This window comes from Fimicolochytrium jonesii (genome assembly GCF_025526975.1).
Source record: "Fimicolochytrium jonesii strain JEL569 chromosome Unknown EV422scaffold_28, whole genome shotgun sequence".
Classification (NCBI taxonomy): Eukaryota; Fungi; Chytridiomycota; class Chytridiomycetes; order Spizellomycetales; family Powellomycetaceae; genus Fimicolochytrium; species Fimicolochytrium jonesii.
In genome coordinates this window covers 400,714-414,560 of record NW_026515695.1, presented here as the reverse complement: position 1 = coordinate 414,560, position 13,847 = coordinate 400,714, and the positions used below count along the sequence as shown (strand labels likewise).

The 13,847-nt window shown below is 55.6% G+C and overlaps 4 protein-coding genes across 4 annotated transcripts; 2 read left to right on the top strand and 2 right to left on the bottom strand.

Annotated features, from left to right (window-relative positions):
- Window positions 1-532: 532 nt before the first annotated feature.
- EV422DRAFT_570834 (catalase-like domain-containing protein) lies at window positions 533-1,284 on the bottom strand (the record flags this gene model as incomplete). The annotated part of the gene is made up of 2 exons (XM_053072921.1): window positions 533-789; window positions 879-1,284. 2 exons carry the CDS (start codon window positions 1,282-1,284, stop codon window positions 533-535), a joined length of 663 nt encoding a protein of 220 aa, XP_052922461.1.
- Window positions 1,285-5,216: 3,932 nt separating this feature from the next.
- Window positions 5,217-8,545, top strand: EV422DRAFT_226955 (uncharacterized protein). Its single transcript, XM_053065528.1, has 2 exons — window positions 5,217-7,607; window positions 7,676-8,545. The coding sequence occupies exons 1-2, from the start codon at window positions 5,352-5,354 to the stop codon at window positions 8,339-8,341; spliced, it is 2,922 nt and encodes a 973-aa protein (XP_052922460.1). The 5' UTR covers window positions 5,217-5,351; the 3' UTR covers window positions 8,342-8,545.
- Window positions 8,546-8,970: 425 nt separating this feature from the next.
- EV422DRAFT_226867 (uncharacterized protein) lies at window positions 8,971-10,559 on the bottom strand. Its single transcript, XM_053065526.1, has 3 exons — window positions 10,191-10,559; window positions 9,391-10,078; window positions 8,971-9,314 (listed from the first exon to the last, which is right to left on the bottom strand). The coding sequence occupies exons 1-3, from the start codon at window positions 10,470-10,472 to the stop codon at window positions 9,007-9,009; spliced, it is 1,278 nt and encodes a 425-aa protein (XP_052922459.1). The 5' UTR covers window positions 10,473-10,559; the 3' UTR covers window positions 8,971-9,006.
- Window positions 10,560-10,988: 429 nt separating this feature from the next.
- On the top strand, window positions 10,989-12,930 carry EV422DRAFT_226900 (uncharacterized protein). Its single transcript, XM_053065527.1, has 2 exons — window positions 10,989-12,518; window positions 12,584-12,930. The coding sequence occupies exons 1-2, from the start codon at window positions 11,127-11,129 to the stop codon at window positions 12,884-12,886; spliced, it is 1,695 nt and encodes a 564-aa protein (XP_052922458.1). The 5' UTR covers window positions 10,989-11,126; the 3' UTR covers window positions 12,887-12,930.
- The last annotated feature ends 917 nt before the right edge of the window (window positions 12,931-13,847 follow it).

The following is a 13,847-nucleotide window of genomic DNA, read 5'->3' as shown; positions in this document are numbered from 1 at the left end:
TCTTGAGCACCTGAGCGCCGCGTTCTGACATACTGACGGTCCATATATATATACATAAAGGACTGGTGAGGGAGTGGTGAGACTCTCGATTTTGGTGCTCCAACTACCGTCTGTCAGGCAGCAGTCCTTTCCTATCTCCAGTTTTCTCACCTAACGGCATGACACCTTCCGAAGTCCCTTCTATAGCTCGACTTCCACGTGAGATCATCGATCGCATATTGGAGTTGTCGGATCTTCATACCCAAGCAAACACTCGTCTCACAGCAGCTATTGCCGCAACGCATGGTGTGATATCGAGGTGTAATTAGCCCCTAGGATCAGATTGAGTGTGTAAAGGGTGACATTCGTTTTGCACACTATAACATCATAGAAAGAGGCCGTGCCCCCTCAGGCGATGTGGTTGTACAAGTCTCTCCAGGGAAAATGCTGATGATCAGGACATCTTCAAAGAACAGTCCAGGTAAAACTTCGCAGGCGACCAAACTTACTTTGCAAAGTCTGGGTCTTCACCGCACATACGAACAGCCTCGTCTCATGCAATGCTTCTTGGCTGCTCCGAGAGCCAGTGATACTTGACGAACGTCTGTGCACCGCTTGCGTTGACCCATTTGAAAGTGTGGCAACCGAACCCATCCATGAATCTCCAGCCGACGGGAGTGCCGTGGTCAGACATGAGCATCGTTCCGGCGTGCATACTCTCCGGAACGTTGGCAAGGAAGTCGTACCAAGAATCGTAGTCGATCAGGAAGTTGCGAGGGTTGCGTTGTTGGGATCGAATGACGTCCGGCCCTGCATGGGATCGCGGACGAAAAACACTGGCCAGTTCAAACCGACCAGGTCTTACTGCGAATAACGGCGGCCATGAGTAGGCTGGATACATGACACCTTCAGCGGAACCGCAAAATAATCACTTACATTCCCTCCCTCGGTGTAAAACTTCACCGCAAACCCCCTCGGGTTCCGACACGAGTCCGGAAACTCCTTTCCGACAGTCACCGTAGAAAAGCGTGTGAAAACGGGGGTGTTCTTGCCTACCCCCTGAAGGAACATAGCCTTGCTCAACTTCCCAGCTTCGTCGGTGGTTGTTTCGAAGTAGCCGAACGCTCCCGAGCCGCTAGGATGGACCATACGCTCGAGGGCTTTGGCCCGATTGAACGTTTGCTGCTTTTCGAAAAGATGAACGTCAGAAGATACGGGATAACCTCCAATCTGGAGCGAATGGGTGACGGTTGGAACAGGTTGACCGAAGGCGGATGTTACGTACGGGCTGTCATCCTTGGCCATTGACTGTGCGGGAAAGAGAGGGTGTGAGTGTGATCGAATGAAGATTACGAAGGATTCAGGCTTCCTCCACGGCGCGGGACCACTCGGCACATCGCGCAATTGACGGCGGGCCCTCGTTCACTTGGTCGAACGTAGACATTCTCTGGGTTGGTCTAGGATTGGCCCCCAAGGCGTTTGCAACGGCCTTGATAGGCCTGCTGTCTTTGATCGCAGATGTCAACGAAGTTCCTTCTGGCTTCATGGTTTTGTGGATGGCGGAAACGGATATTTGGCGATGAAATCGAACGAGTGGTAGACGTGTGCAGCTTCGTGGTTGGGACCAATAAATGCGCACCAGCGCCGCAGTCATGTTATCGAGCAGCAGACGTCTTGCCAAGCGGACCGGTGCCGGACTAGCGCCTTCTTATGGCGGCGTGAATGCGGTTGGGGCATCTTTCGGGCGGATATTCTGCGGGAGGCGTGCAACAGTGGAGCGATCTTCCGTTAAGTTGGTTGGGGAAGCGTGGGGTTGGGTGGCGTTTGTTGACATGACGTTTGGGGTGGTCAGACGTTTGGGATATGTATGCAATCAGATGTGTTGCGAACAAGGGAGCATAGTACTGAAGGGAGGAGAAAAGGGAGCAAGAGGAAAGGTCGTTCGTGCGCCATGATTGCTTCGATAACTGTCAGTCGGTCCTTGGATTGACTGTCGATCCTGTCAGGTGGGGTCGTGGCTCGGCTCCCTCCCTCATCCACACGTAACGCATGGCCAAACACACCGGCCAGAGTGACACACGTTGAGATCTACTAACAATGCTGTAAAACAACAGGGAGAACTTTCCTCCAGTCAGGTTGCGGACATCCAAAATGATACGTTTTAGGCCGAATATAGCTGAATGAGAGAGATCGATGATGACAGTGACTGACGAAAAATCCAAATCGACCCCTGGGATGTCCGAACGGGGAATGAAGTCAAGCTGGATTGTAGTGGGAGTCAGACATCACATCAGCAAATGCTTACGGTGCGCCGTACCCTCAGCATGTACTCCACTTTTGGAAGAATATTGAATGCATCTCGAAACCGGTAGACACTGTCCCCTGGCTTCACCTCAGATGGCTACGTGGCTCGACAAAGCGGGGCGCAACAGACGCCGGAACACGCCTTAGACTTGAACACTGGGGTGGAACATATTCACTGACCCTCGTCGCCTGGGTGGAAAGCGTGCGGAGGACATCGAGCGGTGCGTAGACATCTTAGTGGACTTTCCACCGAAGCATATATCCCGCGCGACTCTCCGCCCTGGTCGGCGTTCCAAGCACCCAAGGCATCAACTCCCATGACCTGCAAACCGTCGTGGAGCACCTTCGTCTAGCCGTCAACGAAGCCGGAAACATGGTCCCGAACTCGAGTCCCTACCTCTCTCTGCTGTCCGGGGAGTACGGTTCAGCACTCGGCTCCACCTAGTCCAACGCCATTCTTTCCTCGCCACCGTGCCTTCCCGCAGTTACCGGCGCCGGTTGTCAGTAGGGGTGGTGACTAGAATTGCGAGAGTCACGGGGAGGCCCACCATGTTCAATCCCAATGACTATCTCGCGCCAAGTGTTGTTGCGTTGAGCATCCTGGTCGAGTCCAAGACCGCACCTGGTAAGTAAGGCTTGCACTAGCGATGGCTTGCTCGCCCACATGCAGATCAGATATCGCGTTTTGGGAAACCCCCTGCTTAATGGTCAAAATGCCACCTCGTTTTTTCCACGCAGCCTTTGACGAAGCTGCGCCGCTCGCCACGTTCTTGCAGTTTCAAAGCCGCGCGCGCAACCCATCCTCGCCCTGATCCTCGTCTCCAGCGAGCTCGCCGTGCTGAACGCAAACAACGCCCACCAGCTGGCGCTGGCAGACAACGCCCATCGGTTGGCGATGCTCAAGGCGGCTTTCAAGCAAGAGCAGTTAATGGCAAAGCTCCGAAACTCTTACCCGTCCTTTTCTGCAGCACACTCCCGCTCCCGAAGCGCTGAGCCCGCTATTGAATAGCATACAACCAGAAAATACCCTGGCACTTCAACAGAATAGACTACCAGGCTCGCTTGGCTCGCTATGCATTTGCAATCCCATGAGCTGTATACTAAACGCAAACAACGCTCGCCAGCTGGCCAACAATGCCTAAGTGTCTACAGTTAAGCACACTTGTAGAGTTGAAGAACGCCCCTGGTAAGCACTCACGAAGGTGATCAGAACTTGTCTTTGGATTTCTAGCTAAATGTTTTAACGTGTTTGGCTGTTCTTTACTGCACCGGGGCTGAGCAAAAGTGGCATGGTTGTCTGCACGAAGAGCCACGGGCTCACCATGCTGAACGCCAGCAACGCACAGAGGGCCAATCTCGTCTTCAAGACCGAGCAATGGCACCGCATCAGGCCGTTTTGCTTCAGGATGTGGAGCGCGGAAATGACTGGGTGGCAACGCAAAACCATCGATCGATTTCCAAGAATGCCATTATGTACATTGCTTTCCGCGCAACAGCGAATGCCATGTTACAGTGGGAACTTTATATGAGCATCGTTCACTGGAATAATTGATCCTTGTCCTCATTGCGCGGCCGCTCCGAGGAATCTGGAGTGAGCGCAGCGTAATCTCGCAGTGAACTTGGTCTGTCAAGTCACGACGGCCATGTTTTTCGTTTCATAAAGCATGCCTCGGAATGTCTCCTTGCGACGCGCTGTCGTAATCTGTCAGTCTTCCCTTCTGACGCTTGGTTGCCCGATGTCCGATGCCGCACAGCGGTCTGCAAATTCCCTCATCAACAAAAAGGGCGTAGCCTTGTCCTTTTGCTCAGACTCCACAAAAAGAGCTTGTTGGAGGGCATGTTGCAATCCAAAGAGCTTGTTTGAGATGCTGGCCCTATCTCAGTTTCGACATCGGGTCCATGGGAACCCTCTGCCCATCCGAGAACCCCTCCACGATCCGGCATGAAGCATGGGGGGGCTCATTCTCAACGCAAATGTTGTTCTCCCGAAAAGATGAAGGACGACCCGTGCTCATGATCTCCTATCACCTTGGTCTGTCAAGTCGGGTTCGTTTGCCGCCGGACGGCCACGTTTTTCGCTTCGTAAAGCATGCACTCCCATGGCAGGAATGTCTCCTCACACGACAAGCAACGGGTCGACGGCGACGGCCCGCTTCTTAGTAGCTTTGTCGCAGCTGTACCAGTGATTTGTCCAACGAGGGTTCGAAAGTCTTTGAAAAACTAAGCGTAACCTTCTTCGTCGCGTCGTTCGTTCGGGGATAAACCCTTTGAACCATAAGAGAACGAGCTCAGGAACGCCGCTCCAGTAGAACGCCGCCCGCCGTGATGAGGAGGCAAATTCAAGCGGCAGCGTTGTATTTTCACTTCGGTTTTGTGCCATTTTCTTAAAGCTCACTGTCCGAACAGGATCGGAACAGGGATGGATCCTTTGGCAGTGCTCTCGATACACAGGAGGGCTTTCCTGGCTGCCCGGCTTGTGGAGTCTGACGATGTGGAGTCAGACGGGGCCAGGCCCGTGCGACCTTTCGAGGCTCTTTCGGACTGCCTCGCCGTTTTCTTATCGTGGATGCTATACGACAGCCTTTCCGGGCGGTGGCAGCAGGTAGCGGTATGCTTTCAGGCCGACACACGAGATGGTCACAAGCTCACCGTTGGCGCTAGCGGCACAGACCTGTCTCTATTGCAGATCGCCGTGGCCCGTCTGGCCCGGATATCCTGTGCCGGGGACGAGAAAACTGCGTTGTTCGATGCCGCACACGCCAAGACTGCCAGCACCGTGCGAAGCCTGCTTTCGATGATATCCACTGATCCTATACACAGCTGCGTTCAGGCCTTGAGGACGCTACCGGAGCATGATATCCATTACAAGGCTGTATATGATGTTGCGGACACTGAATCCCAAGGCGATTGGCTTTCCAGAGAATTCCGCGAAATCGCGGAATCTTGTCACGGAGGAACCCTCAAACGGACGGAATGCCAGCCTGACGAATGCGAAAGGTGTGCTGCGGAACGGAGGTTCAAAACTCTCTCTGAACCCATTTCCACCGAAGCGGCAATAGAGATTGCGTATGCCTTTGAAGAAACGGGGCAGGATGATGTCTATTATAAATCTGGCATTTGCAAGCCTCCGCAGAACAGATCCATTCTGTGGGGCATATGGAGACTCAGAAAGGCAATCGTACTGTATCTTAAGTTTTAAGTTAATGAACACATCCTCTTGCCGCGATTTCATGTCGCGGATTGGCTCCATAGAGCGGACCCTCAGAGCAACGCTGAACGAGCAAATCGATCTGGGTTCGTGGGAAGAAGTCGTCAGACCGTACGCAGAAGTAGCGGACATCCGAAGTATGCGAAGGCGTGGTATACCTGTTCCGCTTGCTCCCTTCTATGGGGGCCTGCATGACACGGTGACGCGGGTATTTGCTGAACACCCGGAGATGGCGGTGTGGGCCAAGGTGCACAAGCATGCCCTCAAGGGCGAGAGATCACCCACAATTACAGTATCGCACCCTGTCTCTCACGTGAGCAGCGCATGGTTCAAAGCCTCGAGTGTGCGTCTTTGCCATCCGAAAATCTGGGACGCAATAACCCGCTCCTCTTTTAGGATGTATGCAAATTGGAAGCTTCCTCCTTCACTGAGCGAGGGATGTCAAGGCATTTATGTGGGAGGATTCATCGATGCACTCGATCGAATCATCGAACGGGGAATGGGACCCAGCGAGTTTGCGACTCGTTACGTATCGGCTTCAGCACGGTGTGCTGACATCCCAAGTGTGAGCGAGGGGTGGTCGAGTCGGGAAAACAATCCTTTCGAGGACTTCAAAAGAGCTACCAAAAGCCTCGACGATGTTCTGAAAGGCGGAGTGAGCGTACGGGGTGATTTACCGAACGTCAGTGATCTCCCCACCTCTTCTTCTGAGCCGGTATCCGGATCCGACTCGGGTACAAGGTCGGCAATAGGGTTCGGTCTGACTTCCACTCCAATCGCTCCTCTCGCCGCCGCGTCAGTGGCCCTCGGCGCCAACGAAAGACCGACGTTCGGGGTCCCCTCCTTTAGGCCGGCATCAGGAGCTGCATCCACTGTTCCACCGACGTTGTTCGGAGGGCTGAACTCTAGCGCAACCAGTTCCAATAGAGCATCCGGAGGCCCAATTTCTTTATTCGAAGCACAGGTTGTTCCGAATTCCGGCGGAACCACATCTGGTACTGTATCCGGCAGAGCCAACTTCTCGTTTGGAGGGACCACATCTGCTACTGCACCAGGAGGAGCCAATTCGGTGTCTGGCGCGCGCAAAGTGCCGAATTCCGGTTTCACACCTCCTGCATCCGGGAGAGGCAACTCGTCCTCCAGAGCGCCCAGCACGCCGACTTTCGGCAGAACCGCTTCTGCTTCTGCGTCCGGAAGTGCGTCACCTGCTATCCGGCCGATCCCCGCAGGGAGGCCATTTGGGAAACCCGACCCAGCCCCCGCCTCTGTCAATGTGACGCCGTCTGCCCCTTCCCAGGAGTCTACTCTGCGTTCTACTCCCACAACTACATCGGTCGGTGGTTTCGGATTTCAGACCACGACAACAAGTGGCGCGGCATCATCTTCACCTGAATCCTCTGTGCATCTTCAACCCCCTTCAGCGTCCACGCCTGCCGCGTCGTCCGCTGCCCCTCAAGTATTTAGTTTCTCCTTTGCACCTACGCCATTCCGAGGTTTCGGCGCTGTTTTATCTAGTCCTGCCTCTACGTCTCGTGGAACAACGCCTCCGCCGTTCGGAGGCTTCGGAGTGGGACAGCCAAGCACGGCGTCATTTGGCGGTGTTGTGTCTAGTACTGTCTCTACATCTCGTGGAACAACCCCTCCGCCGTTCGGAGGTTTCGGAGTGGGCACCGGGCCATTTGGGGGCGTTTCATCTAGTACTTCCTCTACTTCTAGTGGAGCAATACCTACGCCGTCCGGAGCTTTCGGCCTGAGAGGGTCCAGCACGGCACCATTTGGCAGTTTCGTGACTACTGCACCATCCTCATCTAGTGGAACAGCCCAACGAGCACCCGCTTCTGGCCCCTCCGTTCCGTCCCCCACGTCAGCATCTGGAGGGACACAAGGGTCCAATCAGATTGCGACTCCTACGCCGGTGGATTTTGGCGCGAACAGAGGGACAACGTTTGGTCCCTCCCCGTTTCTGATGACCACGGCACATGTAAATAACGGAACAGCATTCCCACGGTTTCAGGCACCCGTAGAGAAGGAATATGCAAAAGTTAATCCTCAGCATGAACCTTGCAAGATCTATAACATATCTACCATGCACGATTACCAAAATTGGTCGCACGAGGTAATAGCAGTCCGACATGCGCCTACTGTTGACTTCTGATCACGTACCTCTTCCCTCACCTCGTTTAGGAACTTAGGTGGAGAGATTACGAGTTGGAACGAAACCGCTGCGAGACAGGCACTGCTGCGGGGGTAACAGGCTACGGAGGAGGTTTTGGGTCTACAGCATTTGGACAGAGATCAACCCGGCCCGCAGCAACGCCTTTTGGTCCCGTGAGGCCTAACCTCGCATCTTCGTCTACAACGAGTACCACCCAGACGTCGCCCCGTGCACCGACCTCCGGACCGCCACCTGCTCCAAGCTCAGTATCCACAGAAAACCCCACTCTATTGGCAGAAGCGACTCGGATCGCGGACCAATTAGCGGAGGTAGTGTCCAGGCTTCGGATAAGTGCGAACGGAAGCGAAGCGTTACTCTCTAGAGTGGACGACATCCATAGACTGCTGGAAGCGTCGGTGGGATCTGGAGGTGCGTCAACAGGCACGAACACTCCGAACGAGGCGACGGAAGTGTCAGCAGTACCACAGGTCTCCACCTCTCCGCAGACCGATGGGCCTTCTGCGAGCAACGATCCCCCAACTCGCACTGAAGAAGGTCTTGCGCCTCCTGAGGATACGTCCGAGGGTCCTCGCAGCGCTTCATCTGAGAGTCTCTCAGAAGTTTATCACGACGCACCTTCCGGTCCTACCTTTGAGTCTGCAAAAGATACTGAATCACCGACTGATGCCCCATAAGCCGCGTTACATTCTAAAGACAAAGGAAGCCTTCGTTCGACGCCTTTTCATATTATGTTCGCCGATGCTGTTGATTAAGAACCTTACAAGTGCATATACTCATAACTCAGTCCTTGCGTTTGGCGGGAGACTTGTGTTGCATTGATCCAACCAAGGATCCAACCATATGTATTCTGGGGAATATTAGTGTGCTTGCGGGCAGCCCGGGCCGTGCAGTCTGATTGCCCAGTCGTTCGTTATACGTGAGCATAACGCCCATTGCATGAGGCTCAGGACTGACTGGCCAGACGCCGTCTTTCGCCAGTACGTCTCCCGGGGGATGCGGTCAGTGGCATCCGAGAACAAAACGGCCGTGTACACACAACATTATATGGAACAGAACAGACCATCGCATGAGAACAAAGATTTCAAGGCTGACCGGTCAGATGCCCGTCCTTGCGTTTCGTGGGAATGCGGTGAGCGCCATACAACATTCTGGTGAACGAAATGACGGGTACGCACACCGACGCGCTGTCACATTCCGTCAATTTCGTCTGTCCGCTTCTTAGATCTGCAGCACCCAACTCCCACGCAGATGTTTGCATTATGCTCCGTAACCGTCCATAGCACCCCCCCCCCCCCCCAGTCCATCCAACACACATAGCCTACGCCTAACCCCACCCCCTTCACAACCCCTCAATCCTCGGCTGCACCCCATACAACCACCCCATACTCCTCTCCAACACCCACCTCGGGGTCATATAAGTCCAATCCCTGACCCTCCTAACAACACCCCCACCGCCCATCTGCAAGGTCCCCGTCAGGCCCGCAAAATCCACTATTTTCTTGGTTCGCGGGATCCGTTGGGCGGCGTAGGCTTCTGCTATTGTAGGGAGGGAGGCGGCGGGGGAGAGGAGGAGGTTGGCGAGTGTGACGGCGTCTTCGATGGCGGTGTTTGCGCCTTGGCCCGCGAAGGGGACCATGGGGTGGGCGGCTGTGGGGACAATTCAATGGGGATATGATTAACGTCAAGACGATGGTGGATGAAACGCGGGGAAGCGGAGACCTACCATCACCCATCAGGACAATCTTCCCGTCGGCCGCATGCACATGCTCGTAACTTTTCTCCCAAAGCCCCACCTTGATGCACCGGTCGCTGTCCCTCATCACGTCGCCAAACCTCCCCACACCCTCCACAGGGAACCACCTATCCTCGAACCGCTTCTTGGTCGCCTCGACATCCGCGTCATCGAACCACTGCCCTTCTTTCACTTTCTCCGGCTCGTACTCGTTGATGAACCAGAAGGTCTTGTGGTTGGCTAGCGCCCAGGTGCCCCAGATCTCGTTGGTGCCCATCACCCATTGGGTGTGGCCGAGGGGGATTTGGGGGATCGGGGCGGAGATGCCGTAGAGGGTTGAGATGCCCCGGGTGCGCATGGGCGGTTCCGGGGTGCCAAGCAGCGAGTACATTGTTTTGCGGGTGATGCTGTGTGCACCGTCGGCGCCGATGAGCATGGATCCAGTTTCCGTTGTGCCGTCGGAGAATGTGATGAAGACGGTTTCGGATCGCTTGTCGACGGTGATGGAGGTTACCTTTTTGTTGTACTGGACGTCAACGCCGGATTCTTGCGCGTGTTTGAGCAGGATTTGTTGGAGGAGGCCGCGTTCGATGGTGAGCAGCGGTGCGCCCCATGCTTCGCGGTACATGTCGCCGGACATGTGCCCCAGTTCTTTTTTCGATTCGCTGAAGATGCAGACCTGCGGGAGCGAGCATGGGTTGATGGATGAGCAAAGTGATGATGCTGGGCCTCCGGCCCAGTCGCTTCGCTCGGCATCACACTGGCTCGCTAACGCACGCGTTCATACATACCCTATCCATTTCACACCCAGCCGCTCTAATCTCATCCCAAACACCCAATTGTTTGAGTGCAGGCACGGCATTAGGCGCGATCGAGAGACCCGCGCCCAACTTTGCGCTAAACTCCTTTGCGGCATCAAAAACGCGTGGGGGTTTGGTAGTGCCGAAAACCTTCGGGTAGTTTGGGTGTTTAGCGAGGATAGTTGAGAACGTGAGTCCTGAGATGCCTGAGCCTATGATGAGCGGAGGGAGGCGTTTGGTTGCGGTTGCAGTGGCAGTGGCAGTGGCGGACATGGTTGTGGTGCTGGGATAATCAAGCTGCAGTTTGTCTGTGTAGGTGGTGTTTGAGTGTTTAGTGACGGACGGGGCCCTCCTCTATATATACCAAGCGTTCCGTATGCTGCTTTGTCGCTCTCGAGGCCACCCAACGTGGGCGCCAAGGAGGATCCAGAGCGAGGAGGCTGGGGGCTAGCAACGCCAACGCAGCAAGTTCCGACGACTCGCCGCCCACCTGGAATTCTGGCTGTGATTACGGGGAGTAAGTTCCGAGGACTCCGACAGATCGCGCAGTCACGGCGAGCGCCTACTCTTCGCACACGGTCATCCAAATCCACTCCAACTGGCAACAAGCCAAGCGGCCGAAATTCGACATTCCGTTCGTGGGCGTGCATGTGCGGGCTATACTCCTAGTGCTACCAGGACTCCTACTGTACATGTACAACTGTACAACGGTATTGCCAATACATATGGCGCTGCACACAAGGCTGGCACACCCACCCACTGGCACCCAGGCACACGCAGAGGTCTCAACGACGAACGTTCGTGGGAGGTCCACGCCCTCTCACACAGAGCACTGGCACTTCTTGAAGAAGATAAAAGGACAGCGCACTCCCCTCTCCATTCCTCTCCACCAAGCGCACAATTCAACACCTCTCCGCTCGACACAACATGTCCACCACCGCCCTCTCAGCCACCTCCGCAAAGCTCAACGGCCTCCTCGACACGCTCTTGGACGCCTTTTTCAAGAACTCGCCTGAAGCGGGTGCTTTTCTCGACTGGCCCCGTTATCGCGATGAGATCTTCGACCTGACAAAGCAGGACGAATACCTCGCCACCTGCGCCCACACCGCCGCCGAACTCGACTTACTCGACAAATCCACCCTCACCGAGGATGAGCAAAACCTGATTATCATGGTCAAGTCCTTCATCAAAAAAGAGACGCTGGAGGCGCGGACCATCTCGCGGAAGGATATGCCCGCGACCCATATGCAGGGCACGATCGTGGGCTCGTGGATGCAGCTCGTCCATGCGTCGGCGGTCAAGACTGTGAAGGATATCGAGAACTTCAGGTCGAGGCTGGAGAAGATTGCGCCGAGGATGGATCAGGTCATTGACGGGTTTCGCAAGGGCATCGAGTCCAAATATACGCTCCCGATCCGTTCCATCGACCTCCTCATCAAAGGCTGCGACGGCTACATCACCGAAGACCCCGCCACCAACCCCTGGAACATCGTGAAAGACGTCACAGCCGTCGGACTTCCCGAAGACTTTCTCCACGACGCGATCCGCACGAGCGTGGTGCCCGCACACAAGAAACTCAAGACCTTCCTGCAGGACGAGTACCGCCAGCACGCCCGCAAATACGACGGGATCTACGGCATGCCCGGGTCCGAGGAAGCCTACCAAGACTTCATCAGGATCCACACCGACTCGGACGTCACCGCCGACGAACTCCACCAACTCGGTCTCAAAGAAGTCGCGCGCATCGCCACGGAGATGGAAGCCACGATCGCCAAGCTCGGGTTCCAGGGCTCCATCAAGGACTTCATCAACGCCCTCAACGACAAAACGCAGTACCCCCACCTCTACATCGACAACGTCGACGACATCATCCCCGCCTACGAATCCCTCCTCAAAATCATCGACGCCAAGATGCCCGCCTTCTTTGGCAAGTTCCCCAAAGACAAGTGCGCCATCGTCGCCGTACCCGCCCACTCCGAAGCCGGCGCCCCGGAAGCGATGTACTTCCCCGGCACCAAAGAAAAGCCCGGCAAGTTCCTCGTCAACCTCTCCCTCGCCAAAGGGGTGCCGACGCACGGGATGCGCGCCTTGCTTTTGCACGAAGCGAACCCGGGCCACCATCACCAGATGTCGCTGGCGCTCGAGCGGGACACCGACCATGATATCCGCAAGTTGATCTTTTCGACCGCGCAGGTGGAGGGGTGGGGACTGTATTCGGAGAGTCTGGGCGTCGAGCTGGGGATGTACGAGGACCCGCTGGATTGGTTTGGACGGTTGGAATTGGAGATGCATCGCGCGTTGCGGTTGGTGGTCGATACCGTAAGTCCTCGCAACATCCCCTATTTCCCCTCGCCCCAAAACTAACCCCTCGATCATTTGTACAGGGCCTGCACCACCTCGGCTGGTCGGTGGACAAAGTCAAAGACTCAATGCGGCCGTACGTCTCCCTCTCGGAATCGACGCTCGAGAACGAAGCCATCCGCTACGCCTGCATGCCGGGGCAAGCGCTCGCGTACAAGTACGGGGAGATCAAGATCCAGGCGATGCGGGCGACCGCGGCGAAGCGGTTGGGGGACAAGTTTGATTTGAGGGCGTTTCATGATGTGTTGATGGGGCTCGGCACTGCGCCGTTGGATTATTTTGAGACGGTTGTCGGGAAGTGGGTGGACGCGCAGTTGAGCGAGTAGGTGTAGGTAGGTAGATAGATAGATAGGGGGTTTGGACGGTGGCGGTTTAGGTGGGGTGTGTTTCGGATAGATAGCGTAGAGTAGATTCTCACCTCATTGTCAACATAGCACGCTGGCGTACCCTGCTCCTTGATGAGGATGCCCTCAAATGGTGGTTCTCCGACCTCCAGCGCTCCTCTGCGTATCCAACCCAATAGTCAAATAAAGCAGCCCACGTAAACGCACACGCCGTACCTTGACTTCTTGGGTGAGTTCCCAATGCTTCCCTTGAAAGGTTTTCTGGTCGTTTTGTTGTACAGTACTTCGCCCGTCTCCTCCAACCGTACGTAGAGGATGAAGCACTGGCTTCCCCAGACGTTTGGTGAGCGAAACTGAAGAGCCGTCTCCCGGAGCTCCGACTCTCCACGCATTGTCCTGTGTCCCTTGCGCCCACGCTCACCGGAAACCCCATACGATCAGGTGACGCTCGCTGAGTGCCACGAGAAGCGTGGTCCTGTGGAGGGTGTTTTGACCTGATTGGGGGGCGGCGTTGCTACCCGGTCCAAAGATCCGTTGTGGGGTGTACGTTCCTTGGGTGGAGTAGGTTTCTGGGCAGGGGTGTGCCTCGGTCGTTTACTCGGCACGGGAAGCTTCCCCCAGGAGACGAAGGTGCTGAGCGAGTACTGTACTTGCAGCTGGGGGTGCTTGCGCAGCCCGGTGGCCGACGAGAATAAGAACCCAGCATCCATCCTGTCCCAAAATATTCCTCAGGGGGATGAGGTGGGACGTACGGTTGGCTGAGCGGCGTTTTGCGAGACCTCTCCGTGAGCGAGGATGCTTGAGAAAGGTACAAGCACACCTTGTTCGTCAAGCGTTCCGTTGCTTACGTCGGCCTTAACGCGTCGATCCTAACCCCAACGCGTCAGCCTTAACCTAAGAATTACCCCGGATCCCTGATGACCGCCCCTCCTTGCCCCAAACC